The 17,600-nt window shown below is 40.7% G+C and overlaps 1 protein-coding gene across 1 annotated transcript; it reads right to left on the reverse strand.

Moving 5' to 3' along the window:
* Window positions 1-4,002: 4,002 nt before the first annotated feature.
* myb (v-myb avian myeloblastosis viral oncogene homolog) lies at window positions 4,003-12,964 on the reverse strand. Its single transcript, XM_079647091.1, has 15 exons — window positions 12,825-12,964; window positions 10,659-10,776; window positions 10,378-10,449; window positions 10,181-10,273; window positions 9,298-9,518; window positions 8,646-8,868; window positions 8,480-8,548; window positions 8,279-8,383; window positions 7,443-7,676; window positions 6,751-6,869; window positions 6,543-6,657; window positions 6,339-6,434; window positions 6,031-6,129; window positions 5,842-5,925; window positions 4,003-5,305 (listed from the first exon to the last, which is right to left on the reverse strand). Exons 1-15 carry the CDS (start codon window positions 12,845-12,847, stop codon window positions 5,192-5,194), a joined length of 1,785 nt encoding a protein of 594 aa, XP_079503217.1. The 5' UTR covers window positions 12,848-12,964; the 3' UTR covers window positions 4,003-5,191.
* Between the last annotated feature and the right edge of the window lie 4,636 nt (window positions 12,965-17,600).

Here is a 17,600-nt window from a genome sequence, read left to right on the forward strand (position 1 = left end):
GAGTCAGCAGCTGCATGTTGTTCCCTGTGTTGTGGTGCTCACGCAAACTTTGGCCAGGGGTCCTGCACAATTACACTTTCCACGCAAACAAGCGTCTGACTAAACAGAAACCCATTCCTTCATTCTCTGGAGGGAGCTGAGTTTAATGCATACAGGAAATGAAAGACTTCAGGTGTAAAAAAACGAGTTGGTTTGAAGGATAAGCTACTTATTGGTTCAAATGCAAGTTGAAATGTGTCACCTGTAACACTGAATAAGCCTGACGCTGGGATGTTTGCTCACATATAGGTCACCATATCCTATCTGTGGGTTTAATTGGGCCAATTTAGTACCTTATTTTATTTGTAACACATTTTTCTTCACGGTAAGCATTTTTGGGGTTTAGTATACTTGACCTCAAACTTATATTTGGTATATGACTATATGAAAATCTCCTTAAATGTGATGAAATCATCCTTTACTTGATTTCATCCACAAACATCATTAGAAGTTTAGTTTCCCTTTAATCCTTCACGTTTCTTCACATTCAAATGTGTAAAGACTAATTCAAAGCTAAGTAAAAAAACACAGATAAGAAAATGCATTTGAACACATTAATGATGGCTCCTCGAAATGTGTTCTATGAACAAGCTGAATCCATATTTATGTAAAGGGACATTTCAGATATTTTAAGTGTTGAATAAGGTTCCTTTCCTCCGATGGAGTTTTACTACAAGAGATGGCGGTTGTTTGAATGATGACACAAACTAACTGACAGACACCATGGATCATGCTATACTACACAAAGTAATGGATTCAGGTTCTGTTGGAAAGGGCTTTCAGACGGCAAGGTGGCGACTGGGTACGTGCCCACCGCCATCTGCCGTAGGTAATAATTCTGAACCATCCCTTCGACGCACCCACATGAGTGATGTTCTCATCTTAGCAAAACCAATGTTCGTATTCGCCCAAAATGTCATGCTAATCTTTCATTGCAAGTATCTTTATTCGCAGGGGTCGCTGCAACATGAAATCTAATTTTTGCCCACTAGCCAAGGATAATATTTCCACTCTCCTCTTGAAAACCCTAACCCTAACCCTTCTGCTTCACATTCCAACACTTACAATGAATAGAAAGAAACCAGACAAACTGTATCGATATACAGCTCCTTGTGACCCTCACTGAAACCTCATTGTTTCTCTTTCTCCCCATCATGTGTGTCTCCTCTCCTCCGTACCATGGGGGGAGGGGGGGGAGGAGGGGTAGTTATCAGGCCCGGCCAGCCCAGCCCAGCCCTCCTACCTGACCGCTGGCAGAGGGAGTGGCTGCTCTTGCCTGAGTATCTCCCACCACAACAGCACCAAGGAATGAGGAAATCAGGCTGGAGTAATCTATGCAGGCCCAGAGCACACTGGCCAGAGTGTGTGTAGTTTATAAAGTGTGTGTGTTTTTTGCGAGTATGCACCATGCGTGCGTTCAGGAGCCCGCCACTCCTGCAACATCCGGCTATAAATCTATTGTGACACGTCAAACTGAATTTATGAGCCAATCTGCTTGCGACAGACATGTTTGATTTGAAAAGTGAAAGGAGGATGAAATAAAAAAAATCTAGTGAGACTGAACTTCTGCTTTTTTATTTAAAGCGGGATAGTTAGAATATTTTTGTTCTATATGTTATTTACTAAGCGTGCTTTAATCAAATGAAGCTCATTTAAATGTTCATTCATTTTATGTGTCAACATTTTAACATATTCCCAAAGACCTCTAAAGTCCAAATAATATCTATAGATGTAATGTGTATTTTAGAAAGGTGCACAAGTGACACATTACATGCAGGAGTAGGATCATATTGAATAGGAAAACAATGGTGTGCAATATACCCTCCTGCAATTTCATGTTTACATTTATTTCAGTTTATTCACAATTGGCATACAATACCAGAGAGCTCATTAATTTAATATGGTCACTTTTCTTAAAAAATACTTTTAATAGCTGCTCTTTTTTCTTCATACTTATTGTGTTATCATCAATAGCCATTTTTTCCGCTGTTTATCTGCTGTTGTAATAATGTACATTTCCCCGTTGCGGGACAAATAAAGGATTTCTGATTCTGATATAATATAGAAATTATATTTGGGGAAATATCATTTAAAAATCGAGGCCTTTGACATCTTTTTGATCGTTTTGTTGTCGATTCAAAATAAGGAGAAAGGTTGATGCTTTTTTTTAATGCATTTAATCTTTTAGCTGTAATTCTATTTTTTTCACAAATAATTAGTTTACTCTATGACTAATTTTAGTGAGAGTTTCATCCTTAAAACATCTGAACTGAAAGGAGCTAAGAAAAGCTACATTGACTTTCATTGTGATGACATCAGTAACCCAATGTTTTGATAGTATTATCGGCATATCACGCTCTCCTGTTGCCTCTCTTTAATGACTGCTGAACTGCACTGTTTATGATAACAGTCTCATTCCTGTACTGTTTCACTTTATAAAAGAAGTCCACACTGACTTTTTCTATCATTACAGTATTTTTCAGTATCACAAGTAGATGGAGTGCCCTTTGGTGTCATTTTTAATTCTAAAATACCCCGAAATCCATCCATTTCATTCACACGGCATCTTGTTATGTGTAACAATATCCATCTGTGTCTATATTGTTTTCGTCAATAAACCACCACACACACACACACACACACACACACACACACACACACACACACACACACACACACACACACACACACACACACACACACACACACACACACACACACACACACACACACACACACACACACACACACACACACACACACCGGCAGCTGCCTGTTCCCTCAGTGGAAGCAGGTGTCTGTAAATCTCGTGGGGTTTGGGGCTTTTTTTTTTCTCTCTCTTTTTTTTTTTCTCTTTTGGGTGTAGTAGTAGATGGTGAAATTCCCAATGTGAAAGTCTGCTTCTCTCTCTGGCCTCTTTCCACAAGACACACACTAAACCACACACATTGCTGACAGGGAATCTTTACAACACTGCACTTTCTTCTCTTTGCTGTCTATTTACTCCATCATTGTTACATTAAACCGCATGTTTGTTTAGATATAGGAACACACGTATAGCTGCAGTAAGATCATGCACCCCAGAGGAAACTATTTCTGTGTAGCTCGGCCTTAAATACCACAGCTCCTGTTAGCCGTGTGTCCGTCACGATGAATGTCTTTTTATGTATCCCTCCGAGACTACTACTTGAGATGGGAATCTATATTTGAGGGCACTGTGGTGGATCAGGGTGAGGGGTGCAGGGGGTGCAGGTGGCAAGAGGAAGGGTAGGGGGCATTGTAAATATAGATCTTAGCCCATTGACTTTCATAGCCTCACAGGAAGACATGAGACTAAATGTGGAGCTCATACACGTGTTAATGTGTTTTTGGAGGATTTTATTGGACACGGTTCATTTAAATGTGTAATGGAGTTGACTTGTTTTCTTTGCCAGTGTTTGTGTTTCAGGAACTTTCACGTGAGTGGGCCTTCTTATCCACAGAAAGAGAGGCAACAGTTGGATGAATTTGCTTATTATCTTGGCTTGCTGATAAACTCTGCACTCACTTATTAATTGGCAGATGGAGGGAAAGTTTTATGATCTGCTCTGCACAACTTTATGACAACACACCTTTGTATCTGCAGGATTGTGTGTGAGATGAGGGTGGGGTATTTGAATACTACAATCCTTAAAGATTTGCATAGTAGACACCCAGATAGCAAATCATTCATTCACTTTAAACAGAGGAATTAGCCTGGACACTTGTGTGCCCTCATAGTGTTGTTTACACTGGTAACCTAAACTACTGCAGTCTATTTGTGCTACAATATTGACTTGTAAAAACGTGTTTACAGCTTACATGTATGGAAATGTTGTTTATTCTCCTTTAGGAACGGCTTTTGGATTGCTATTTACTTTTACAACTTCAAACTGATGCTTTTATTTTTGAATGATATGCTCAAAATGACACCAAACACAAGGATTTTAGTAAAAACAACACACTTTATTTACTAGGCAATATAGAAAAGTATAAAAAACATGAAAACTTGGCATGTATAAATGCTTTTATAAAATCCTTTTTGCTCAAAGGCTACTATAAAAAAACAAGGCGTACTGTATACAAGATTGTCTGCTAAGTGTTTGTAATGGACTACGGCAGTCTTAGTAAGAAAACTAAATGATGATTGAATATACAACAATATAAAACAATTCAAAAGAAATGTATAAAAACAAAAACCATACAAAAGTTTCTATTTGTATTTGTTTGTAGCATTATATAAAATATCAGTGTTTAGTACCCTCACTTTTTATGGAGAATATAACATTCAAGTGCAGCTTGGTTTTACTCTTACTGGGTGAGGCTCATTAAATATAAGCTCATTTCATATTTTGTAAATATATATACTTTTCTTTAACACATATATTTGTTCAATACAGGATACTGTGAAGGCCAGAAGTGAATTGAAATGAATTTAATTTCTATAAAATAAGGTGCCAATGTGGTGGTCAGGTAATACTAATAAGGCTGGCCCCTTATGTTGTGTAAAACAAGATCATTCATAGTTTAATAACAGCGCTTCTGGCTCAGTAGTTAAGAGTTTACATAATGTGGCATGGACCAAACAATTGAAATTCTCAGTAGACACATTGTAGCCTGTAAAAAATAGCAATAAAAGAAATAGAAACGTCTCAAGAGGTCAGTTTTCAATCCATTAATATGCCTTTGGAATAATATGATAATGCTTAAATACTTAAAATCAACACTGCTCCATTGGCCAATTGTAAAAAACAAAACAATAATAACATTATCAAAATTAAACAAAAAAGGAAATAAATTAATCAACTTGTTCTTTATATTAATATTACAATTCAGAATTAATAATACAGCCCATTGAAAATGATATAGCCACCGTTTCCCATTTATAATACAACATTTAAAAAAAAATGACAAGACCAAGAGTAAGGACGTACAATAAAACCCAGAGCAAATTCTGTATAAAAGATAAAAAAAAAAAAGGTTAGTCTTTGGTTGGTTGAAATCCAACAAGTGTGAGTGTAAAAACACCAATGGCAAAGAGCCTCTCCCAACTGTTGTACCACAACAAAAATGTAATCCGCCGCGCTGCGTCCAGCGCAGGGACTGCTGATCTTTCACTTCAACAAGTGTCTCTTTACATGACCAGTGTCCTCGTGGGGTAAGTGTTGATGTACTTGTGGCTCTGCTCCGAGGCCAGGACGTGCTCCTCGGTTTTCCCACAAGTCACCTGTTCCCAGGGACTGAGCTGCTGTTGACACGGGATGACAGGAGGATTAGTTCATTAGCAATCACCACCATTTTTGTATCATTTTTTAAAAACCTAGATCTAGAATGAGTGTTCTACAAGGAAATGAGTTGGCATGTCTGGGTTCCTTTTTATCAGAGACAATGTTTTTTTTTGTTTTTGGTAAGACGACTTAAATGGTGGTTGAAACAAGCTTTTCAAGATGTTCATTGTTTGTTATGCGACACATAATACGTCAGTAAATACCCAACTTATGAATCTTTGAAACTTTTAACATGTCTTTATAAAGGGGGTCCCCAAAAGGTTGAGACTAAACGAGTCCACATTTAGCTTAGCGGTGATGACATGAAGCTATTCGACCATGACGTATAGAGCTTTTTACTTTCTGGCAATCATATTTGAGTGGTTTTAATATGAAGAGATATTCAAAAGCCCAATGGAAAAGTCCCATTGGCTTTTGTCGAGGGAGTCCTTGCTAACTTCCTGTTTGGCCGAGAAAAATACGTAAATCTTGCACCACACTAGAAACGAGTACACACCTGTAGTGGGCTGCCCATGCCTCTGCGAGGGTGGTGGTAGGCTTTGTGTCCATCGTCACTCAACATTGAGCTGGTGAGTAGGTCCTAAATGAAAGCATACAAAACATATGTTAGAGACAGAAATCGAAATATTTGTGAGTGATTAAGAAAAGCTTTGTGTTGGAGAACTTGAAGGTGGAAGGAGCTTACAGGTACTTCCTGTGCGGATCCGCTTGGGGAGAAGAGCTGTGTGTGGAGCTCTTGTCCTTCCCACTGCATACACGGGCTCCTCTCACACGGGGACTCCACCTAGGATCCAGAAGAAATCCTGGTAAATATCACGGGAAACTTCGATAGTTGCAGTTCAAACCCTAAACTCAAAACCCATTATTCCTCAAAACTGTGTTGCAAAACTAATTCAATTTCTCCACATTTGCTAATAACAAATTCTTATCTCAGTCTCACATTTGCCTGCATGTTTCTTTTATGCCCATGTGCTTGTTTTGAGTGTAAAGTACCTCTTGTTTTATCTTCTTCAGAGGAGGCTGGTCGATGGCACACTCCATGGGCTCCTGCTTGATGGAATCTATCATCAGCTGCTCCGAAGGGGAGTTCTGGGGAAAGAGACCAATCCTCCAAGTAAGTCACAAGGAAACAACAGCAAGCACGACAGAATGCAACATACCATATGTGAGCCTTGAGATATTTTTTAAGTTCCTCACCAGTAGTTTGACGGGGCCATACTTGGCCTCCTGCATGGCCAGGGCTGACCTGAAAGGCGTGGGCGTACAGGGGGAGGACTCCAGGATGGAGCGACGGATGTTTGGAGTTCTGAACCTGAGAGTTATAAAGACAAATGTTTGTTAGGAGCCATTTACCACAACTTTGTATGATGACAAATAAGTTATTTAGAGAGATAGAGCAACTTACATTTCATTCTGTGTGTGGGGGCTGATGGTGTGGTTGATCACGGGCTTGGTGTCCACGGGCGAACTCATCCGTAAACTGTCGTTGTCAGAGTGCTCCGGGCTCATTGATTGGTTGAGAAACTGTGGAACAAAAGGAAGCAAAGCCATCAATCAAAGTGGGAGGTTTATTTTAGAGCAATTTGGCAGATGATGGATGGAACACTAGGTCGGAACTACAGAGATGGAGAAGAAAGGAGAAAAGAGGGCGGGTGCGAATTTTAAATGATTGAAAAATATGGAGACAACAGAGATCTAATTCTAAATGATTTTCTGGTTGATATCATCAGGTGGCAGGTTGGTGATTGGATGGATTCTGACCCCAGGCGGCTACATTTACTACCTGTGAGGGTGAAAAGGGGAGCTTTCTGACTGGTGAGGGCTTGGGAGTTGAGCAGGTGAAAGTAGCCCATGCTCCGTGAGCTGTTCCTGAGCCCTGATTGGGCGAGAGGACCCTGTCTGTTCTGAGAGCGCTCCTATCACGAAGCCCGCCGGTAGTGGCCTCACCCACTGAGGAGAGGCTCTGGGAAAATGGCGGGAAAATATGGGTCAAACCCTACTACTTGGTCAAATGTATGTTGCTCCTTGCTATGCTATCCTTTTTGAACTTAAAAATGTCATCTTACGCCCAAAAACAATCTAAATGCAGATGCTTACTGAATCGATGACACAGTCCATGAAATTGTTGTGAAGGCTGTTGTTGTTGTTGTTGTTGTTGTTATTATTATTGTTGTTTCTGCCGTTTGAACGTGATGCAGAGGCGCTCTCCTCAGGTAGGCAGCTCTGACCCAGAGGCAGGGCAGGGGCGTGGTGGTGAGGTAACAACATGACGCCCTCTGAGCTGCTGGTCAAAGCGCTCTGGCCGGCCCAGCTGGGATAGGACATATTCATCTGGGGGAGAAAAAGATACAAAGATTTAGGGTTAGAGCACGGCGAAGAAGAATCATCTGGAGTTTCAATAAGGCGCGAGAGACACATTTCAAGTCCGACAAGAGGAAAGGGAACTTTTATGTCAAGACGTGTTGTGAGGAGGGTTGCACAAGGGGTCACGCACGCGCACTATGGTTCTATTTCGTCACGTTTGCAGAAACAGACCCCCCAGATGTTTCCTCCTCACAGCCACACACAGGCAACCACTGTCCTTAAAGCAGGGGTCAAAAAGGCATGCACATAAATTGTGCTGTCACTGAAATATTTCATAGTTCCAATAAATCAACATTTAAAAAGAATCGCAGTATGGACCACCCAATCCAAATATCCAAATCCCAGTAGGTGCAAAATGTACTAAATATGTTCCTGGCTTGCAAATGGTATTCTACACACTTCCTTGATTGCGACAGATACTCCCTCACAATATGGTCATTATAATGTATTTTTCATTGATAATGGGATTAATGTTTAAATAATGCACATTTCCGATAATATTGCAAATAAAATCGCAATTGCAGAAAATATTCAGATTTTTTTTTTCCAAAGACACACGAGTGACTTACCGATAGTGATGGCTTCCCTCTCAGCTCATCTTCTGTTGACATGAGCAGCATCTCGATCTCCTTCACCCTCTGCTCCTTCTCGGGGTCCTCCTCGTTATAGTGTCTCTGCGAAAAGTGGGCGGGAGTAAGGTTTTAGTGACAGTCCATATTATTTTCTAACAATCCTTCCTGTAGCCACACTAGAGTGAGTGCTGGGTTTACCTGTATAGCAGCAGTTCCATGCTGGGGCATGTTCCGGATGTTAAAAGGCAGCGTCATCTGGAACGGTACCTGTTCATCCAATCAGAAACACACGTTAAATCACCTGCAGCAAAGCAATCAGAATTCTATAGTTCCCCCCTCCGGCACTCCCTGAAAGCCCACTCACCCTGTGTGTGTCGGAGATGTAGTAGAGTTGCGACAGTGGAGACATCTGCGTGTGAGCGGGCGAGTGGTGGGGGTAGCCCATGATGTGATTGCTGTTCTTGACGTAGCCGTGGCTGATGGAGAGCGATGAGTTGCCGTTTTTTGCCGTTAGCTGCAGATAGCCCTCCTGCTCCACCTTCCTCCTCATGGTGGAGTTCCAGTGGTTCTTTATAGCGTTGTCAGTCCTGGATGTCACCAAAAGAAAAAGCATGTATTAGCTTGCAGGGTATATATTACAAAACACGTCGGCAAAGACATGCTAGTGATACTTGACAGCGTTATCAATTCACACACACACAGATGTTGCTACAGATAGTCACACACACACATCTGATAAGGTTATTAGTAAAAGCTCAATCATGTCTAGACTACATTATCTTTTTCGTCTTAGTCATTTGATTCTCGGCCCTTCTCTCTAAAAAAACACTGTTTCTTTTCATCTTTATTTTTCTGAATCTTCAGCCACTACTTCTCCTCTTAGTTGATATTTTCCTTCAGTGCCCTCTCCTCCATTTCACCCTCTCAACCACACATTGGTCAACCAAGCAAGAGCTCAATGATTCATGCAGCTTCTCTTGTTCCACCTTGTTTCTCCTTTTGTCTCTCTGCCTTACCTGCCGGGGAGCAGCTTAGCGATTTCGGCCCAGCGGTTTCCCAGCTTCTCGTGGGCCTGGTAGATGATCCGGTCCTCTTCCTCGGTCCACGAGGTCTTCTTCACCTCCGGGTTGAGGTGGTTGTGCCAGCGCTCGCGGCATTGCTTGCCGATGCGCCCCTTCAGGTGCTTGGCGATGACCGACCAGCGCTTGGCTCCGTACTTCTGCACCAGCTCGATCACCTGGGGTAGGTGCGTGTTTGTGTGTGTGGGGTAGAGAAAGAGGAAAGACGAGAGGAGAGGAGGAAGAGCGTTGCAAAGGTAGAGAAGTAAGTGGTAGTGGAAATGCGTGAGGAAAGAGGAAGGAAGGAGCAATAACAGGGAGGAGAGGGAGAAGTAAAGGGGGGGAGGAAAATAACAAGGTGAAAAGGAGGGGGGAGAAAAAGACAATCAAAAACACGTTAGAGAATAATCTCTTCTACATTGTGCCAGTGAATGCTTATCCTCTCCTTCTTCCTTCTTTCTTTATCTTTCTTAAGGGGTGATTGAGAACACCTGCTGGTGAGCAGGGAGGGAGTTTCCAGTGGAACGTTAGCCACTCTGCTAATCATTACAGTGGCATCTGGATGGAGATATAACGCCTTTGGACTTGTTCAATAAACACTTCACTGGCTTCCATGCTGCTCGTTGGGTAACAGCAGCTTTTTGGGAAACTAAAAATGTGCAACAGCAGCCAAGTTGTTGCTACAGAATAGCTTTTTTATTACCCTGAATGCCACCCGATTGGCTGCACCTACATTACTCTAACATCTAAAGCACTTCTGCATTACTACGCAAGGTATTTACGATAATACACAAAGTGAAATGTGCTTTCTGTCTTGAATTTCATTTTGCAGTTTTCTTACCCTCTGGTCCTCCTCCTTGGTCCAAGGCCCTTTGATGAGCTCTGGGTTCAGAACCTTCTGCCACCTGTGCTGACACTGCACATCCGAACGATTCTGGTAAATCACAAAGCATGAGATTAGTAATCATCGTTATGTATTGGGAAGTTATTTTGTGCATCTGTGCGTGCAAGTGTGTAAGCACAGGCCCTCTTACTCACAGTTAGTAAGCTGGCAATGAGTTTCCAGTCTTCTGACCCGTGAAGTTCGGCAAGTTTCTTTAACTTCTCATCCTGAGTGAAGAGAAAAACATATTGCAGTCTGTCAGCCATCTAATATGTCACGGCGATGAACATCAGCCCACATCAGTGAATGTGGTTGGACCAGACAACAATGAAAAGAAAGGTTGCAGGTTCGTGTGAGGTGATCGCCCCTGAGGCAATGTCCATACATAATCAAATAGCGTTGTATTGTACAGAAGAGGTTTTGAATGTGTGTGTACCTCTTCTCGTGTCCAACGTGTTTTGCCGAGGTGGCGTTTCCCTGCCTTGGCCAGCGCTCCATCATAATCATGTTCATACATCTCGTTCTCCTCCTCATCCTCCTCGCTACTGTAAACACTGCCGACATGAGAGAAAAAGGGAAAGTAAAATGAACAAATGGTGGCGACTGTGTGAAAAATAACAGTGTAATATAATAGAAAGGTAAATAATAAGCACAATAAGGACCGGCCTGTTTCCAAACTACTCCCTAATCGTCTCTTTACAGACCGCATAAAGAACTCTTTAACTCATCAGGTGTCAACACAGACAGAACCAGTCATTCTTGAAGGTCTGGGTGCAGGCTTTTAGCCAAGACAGGGGAGAGAGAAAAAAAAGAGAAGGAGAGGAAGAACCGCGAGAGGGAGGGAGGGGGGGGATGGATGAACAGGTTCCAATGTTTTTGGTTTCCACAGATACTGGGATTGGCACATGCAATCATAATTTCGTGACCCTGGCGTGTTCAGACCTGCAGTGACATTGTACAGCACGGAACAGTCATACATGCATGCACACACACACACCACACGGACACACGTTGACACTGAGTGACTGGTTAACCAATCAGAATGTAGAGCACAGAAAACGTGGAAGCTAGGTAGGGTACCTTGGTGTGATAAAGGGCATTAGTTAAGGAGGAACCCCACTGAGAAGTGTGTGTGTGTGTGTGTGTGTGTGTGTGTGTGTGTGTGTGTGTGTGTGTGTGTGTATAAAAGGACATTTACTTTGGATTATCTTCCTTATTTATGTCCATTTACCTATGTGTGAATACCTGTAATAAACAGCAATGACCATACACAACAAAAAACGTAATGGAGTAAAACAAGAGTATATTGTAAGTGAATGAATATAAAATGCTAATTTGTGAATTGTATAAATTGGCTATTTTTAAGGAAAACAAAGGAAAAGGACACCAAATAATAACTATATTCAAACCATTAATAAACTTTGCTTTGAACTTCACATGAACAAAAAAGCAATTAAGAGACAATGAACAGTCATACTACTCATGTTGAGAATGAAACTAAACAGTTTAGAGATAATAATTGCTCTTATCTCTGAGCGGGGTTTCTTTGTGTGAAGCGATCTGTCACTTTCTTCAGGTTATCTGTGTAAAACCATCAGACTGAACCCATAATCCGAAACAATGATAGGTAAAAGCAGGCACGAAACCCCAATGCAATAAACAGCTTCTTTACAGGAAAAGCCCATAAAGAAAGCGTACAAAACGGTTAACTAATGAGAGTGACCGGAGGTTAAATGTGTGGCTATTCTTGTAATAGAACAAGGGTAATCGACACAAAAATATCCAGCCACTCGTGGAAACAAGTGTGCACAAAACAGACACAGTTTCCAAAATAACATTGAGCGCCCCTCGCTATCAGAGATGCTGCGGCGGGGTATGCACGTTTCAAAGCGGGATTAAAATAAACTTTATGCCAGATATATGACCCAATCTCAAAACAAAGCGAGAATGAAAACATGTGCCTGACTGAGGTGATGGTCCCCGGAAAAAGATTAGCTAAATAATACAAGAGAAACAATTTCAAAGCTTTCTATAACTTATTTTAGGACATGAGCTTGTGTGCTGCAATGCATTCAAGTATATGAGCGTCTAGACAGAGTTAGACATACGCTATGCTTCAGTGTGTATGATTCATTATAAGCGTATTAAAACCAATGTTGTCCATGCATCGCTTTACGCACGTCGTGGCACGCGCCTGCCCACCCGCCTAATGTTATTAATCCGTGTGTGTGTGTGTGGGTGTGTGTGTGCGCGTGTGTATGTGTGTATTTGAGAGGGAGACCCCTTTCTCCCTCTCACCGCTGACAGCAGCGCGAGGAGCGCACATGCCAGATGACCACCACCTGTCATGGGCGCGCGAGTTAGACACACACACCACTACTCTGCTTTATCGGCCAAGAACAAAACAACGCATCACAAACACAAAACAGGCTTGTAAAATAAAGAATTGACGAAAAATAAACATGAGCTCTGTCAATATGATGCACAACATTAATGCTGTGAGAAGAAAAACAGAAACTCCGTCAGTTCAACGCGCAAATAGAGGGGAAATGAAAGTTAAAGATACTGCAAATAAAATAGTTATTGGCTTGTTTGAGCTTACCTGTTTCTCGGCCGCCGAGCCATGTTAATATGTGTAGAGCGGCTCTCAGGTTGCGCTGAGCACGTACTTTCGCTATCTCTGCTGGTTTTGATCTACTGGCAGAGGCAGGTTGACATTAATTTAAACTACACAGCCTCTACTACTGCTCCGCCCCTTCTAGCATCCCGGTCAAATTGGCGCTTCTGAGCTGTGCTACTGCGCATGCCCAGGTAGTATGCTTCAAAGACCATCGGACGTTTTGTAGTTACTGTTTGAATGTGGAAAGTCATAATGTTAATGTTCTCTCCATTAAATGTTGTCAAATTATAAGTAAACATAATGATTATTAAAATAGAAAACACACTTTTTAGGTTGTTTTTTTTTCCCGCTGTGAAAGACAAAGTAAACTATGCAAACCGATGTTGATAACACTGCTTAGCCAGAACTACACTGTTAAAATATAAAATAGTTATACCATGATTAAAACGTGTCTGGATAACATATTCTTGCAAGGGTCAATTGAATGTTGGTGAAATAATATTTGTGCCTAAATGGTTAAATTGTAAATATATATATACACATTTACGAAGCGTCCCTGAATGCACCGGGCACTACACAGTCGACTTGTCAAAGGCGCGTTTCTGCCGGTTGTCCGCGCTAAATGCTTTTTGTCAACAATATTTGTGAGTTACTTCTCATCTGGTGAAAAGGAGAAGGGAACTAATGTGTCTGGACGGAGCAAACAATTGGGGAATGGGCTTGGCATGTGTTCAAAGTGAATGTGCAGTGCTGCTTTCTGTTCTCGGCTACTTGTTAGTGTGTAGTGCTGCTTGCTGGTGTTGCATACACAGGTGTTTCTCAGTGATAAAGCTTTCACGACCCGGCTAGACTATTATCATCAAGCGATAAAACAAGCTGTTGTGCTCACCAAGATAAGAAATAATTTTAAAAAAGAGAAAGTAATTGAATGTCACTTCTGCTTGAGGTGATTTATTGCACTTAACTTCTAGACCAACTTCCTTTAAAGCAAAAAAGCCTTCATTTTAGAGTTGTTCCTCAAGTTGCCTTTACATCTTCTAAACAGGAGCTTGCTGATGATGTCTTTGCATGTATTCAAAATAATCCACATTTAAATTAGGAACTTGTTTAGCCTGTTTTTCAGCAACCTTCTCTCAAAGATGACAAATGTAATTATGATCCAGCTGTATTGCATAAGTTCTGCTTTATTCTTTATTAATGCAACTGGCATCCACCACCATGTATTATGATCTTGTTTTGGTTGAGTTCTCCATCTTCCCTGCTCTAAGACTGTCATCGCTCAGCCATTCATTGCAAGGGAGAAGGGGGGCTTAATGCTTTATTTGTATAAATGTGTCTTCATTGTATTAGTTCCTCCATACGCGACCGTATTGTCCTGGTCACTTGTAATTACCATCACCCCAGACCAGTCTATTGTCCCAGAGCAGTCATCATAATAGTGGCCTGATAAAGGGCTACACACAGTCTTACAAACATGGCCTTGGACTGCACATTTTACTATTTCATGCAACAGGGTGGAGCTCAGTGAAGTGAATCACTCAGTGTGTGGACAGGGGGAAATATGAAGATTTACAGAATTCAACATGGAGTAAATGAAGTACAGCATGGGAAGTATTTTGTTTGAATTGGTGTGTTATTAGTTAAATATTGATGAATTGTGTTGGTTTAGAGGCTACATATGTGTAATATCATCATATGCTTTTGACTTCAAGTGCCAATATGTCTTACTGCGAGCCTATAATTGGTGGTTGCCTGGTTGCAATCGCCTGTAGGCTTCAAATCCTACACACCTGTGTACACAAGCATTGTTCCATTCACTTTTGCCTTGACGAGCTGGTGGTTCTAATCTATTCAAATTATATTTTTATTATGTAGCAGCAATCCTACAAAATTGCCATACAAAGTAAAAAGTAAGGAAATAAGAGTAGAATAGAGAACATTTACAAACATCATACTGTATTACATCCGGACACATTCAAACAAAGAAAAGGACAATCAGTTAATTATAGTACAGCACAACATTAAGTAAACATCAGACATAGCCAGTGATAACGCCATTGTAAAAAGAAGCAAAAAATAAATAACCAAAATCATACTTCAGGATAAACAAATATGTCATTCTGATTTTACACTTGTGAGTTGTGCACCTTTAAATATGTGTGTTAAGCTTTTTTCTGCACAAGCCCCTATGTCTCTTCCCTCGAGGGTATTATTAAAAACTACATTTTGTTATCTGAAACCAAATTGAATGAAAGGAGCCAGTGTATGCAAATTCACAGTGGAGATTGAGTAGGAAGCCTGGGACCCATTGACTCCTAGCTAAAGACATTTGCATGGGTGTGATTGGACAGGTTAAGGGCAGGTATTGTGATGGCCGCCCCCTTTGCAAAGCATTGTGTGCACAGGTTGGCTCATTTGAATGATTTTTAATGATGGCTTCTGGGCTTGAGATATCACCCCACCATGCTTTCAGATCCCATGTTGGGAAGGCGAAACATGTGCATTGTTATGGTCTGTGTGAGAGTGTTTATCTATGTGTATGTAAAGGCCTGTGTTGGAAAAGGGTTGATCCCAAGCCAAATAGTGAACTTGATCCTGTATGGTTATGTGGTTAAATAAACCCATATGTTGACTTTTGCTAATATACTTATATAAACATGCAAAGGATGTAAACATTACCCTGCAGTACCTTTTAAATCCAGCATAAATATGAGGAACATTATGACTTTTGCCTTATTTTAAACCTGCTTGCTAATAATCGATTTTAATGGTCAATGATATTTAATATGTGTCGTGTTTTTCAAGCAATGCACTTATTATTTTTATTTAGTTTCATAATTATAATCTTTCAATTCTATAGACTTCTTTAAGGACTTCATATGTGCTTTTGTGTTGACTCTAGTTTGGACCAGCTGTAAAAGACTTGTAGGTTTTGCATTTGCCCAGGGGGTGAGGTCCTGTGAAAGACTTTTCCTATGATGCCTGGTGCCCTTGGCAAATTATGGAAAGCATTACCTCACCCACGGCCAACTTTTGGGCTGGACTTCACCCCTCACCCAGTTGCACATAAGCTTTGTCTCCTACAATTACAGGATTAATGTGTTTTCAGATTTGCATGCTGTTGTTGACTAATTTGCAAATATGCTTTCACTTAATTCCCTAAACCATGGCAACCCACTTGCTCTCTAACATTTTGCACATCTTTTAGAATTATATTAATATAATTCGGTTACAGAGGAAAACAATTATGATTGCAAACCATACTGTTTATAAGTCATTCAACCATTTCTACATAATTTAAACAAAGCATGCATCCACTGATCCGCTCATTCTTCTAGCAATCTGTCCATCCATCTGTTTAATACATCTAATCAGCACAACATTAGTTCTCTAAGATATCCTCCTTGCCCGCCACTGATTCATTCGTTCCGTGAAATCTGTGACCACATTATCAAGGTGTGAAATGAAACCCCGGCTTTCAGAAGTAACCCATGCTTAATTCATCTCTAAATGGGATTAAATTATCAAAGCAGAAAGACTAAATACATAAATATAAAGAAACAAACATATTCATCAAAATAATATCGCTGATTATCACTGTGCTAGAGACTTTTGGTTTTTGTAGGTTATGTTAAACCAAAGTAATGCCAGCTTCTAGTGGAACATAATGCATTTCCATTACATATCAGTTGCTCTTTGCCGCCTTTTGGTTTTGTGTCCTAGAAACATTTTAGTGATGCAAAGGAAGAGTTCCCTCTCTGTCACCTGTGTGACCCTGTAAAGTGAGCTTATTTGTGTCTGTTTACCTGTGAGTGCATGTGTTCTCTGTGCGTGCAGTTGTTTATTTTGACATGTAGATGTGCAACCAAGACTTCAAAACGCAGGAAGTGGAATTTTAGAGGGGAAACCTCCACCCACTTTGAGGCACACGCGCACCAAACACGCACATAAAGAGACGCAGACTCTTAACGAAAGGTGACATTTTGCGATAATAAAAATAAAATACTCCTGATATGAATTATACCCCTCATGTTTTTACATGCTTGCTCCTTTCAATTAAAGCTTTTCTTGTCAAATTGCCGGTTGTAATATGAGCCATTCATTGTGAAAAGGTTTTTACAATTACCTAAGCAGACGTCTTTCTTCCTTCTGCTCTATTTTTAGATTGGGGTGACACCCCAAACCTCATATTCAATTTCACTAGTGCAGATGTGCAAGTGCATTATTTCACCTAGATCACTGATATCAGATTATGTTATGACATTTTCATCTTCTTCTTTTTCATCGGCACGCAGGTTACTAGATGAGATCAGGACAACATAATCTATCAAAAACCACAAATGCACACATCTGCTGCTTACAAATGCGTGTGAACATACTGGACATGTAGAAATGCAAAAACCAAGTCAGAGATAAACATGTACACCAAAACAAGTACTTCCCTTTCGTGGTAGGCTAGATGTTTCTTGTGAAGATAGTAGGAAAAAATGATGTCATTTATTGTGTTTGTGTCTGGGTAAGGTGTAGAGTGTGGGCTCAGATGGGTTGATCTCTAACCATAGGGCATAACCTTTGACAAAAATGGTTTAGAAATTCACACCTCAAAATTAGAATTGGCAATGTATTTTGTGCAGACACACTGTCATCTAATTTCATTGCACTTCATTTGAACTCTTCAAATCTTATTTAAGGTTGTGCAGAGAGGAAAATCTCATTACTAACTTGTTTTGGTTCTTCAAATGAATTAGACATGGCAAA

Source organism: Notothenia rossii (genome assembly GCF_949606895.1).
Source record: "Notothenia rossii genome assembly, chromosome: 8".
NCBI lineage: Eukaryota > Metazoa > Chordata > Actinopteri > Perciformes > Nototheniidae > Notothenia > Notothenia rossii.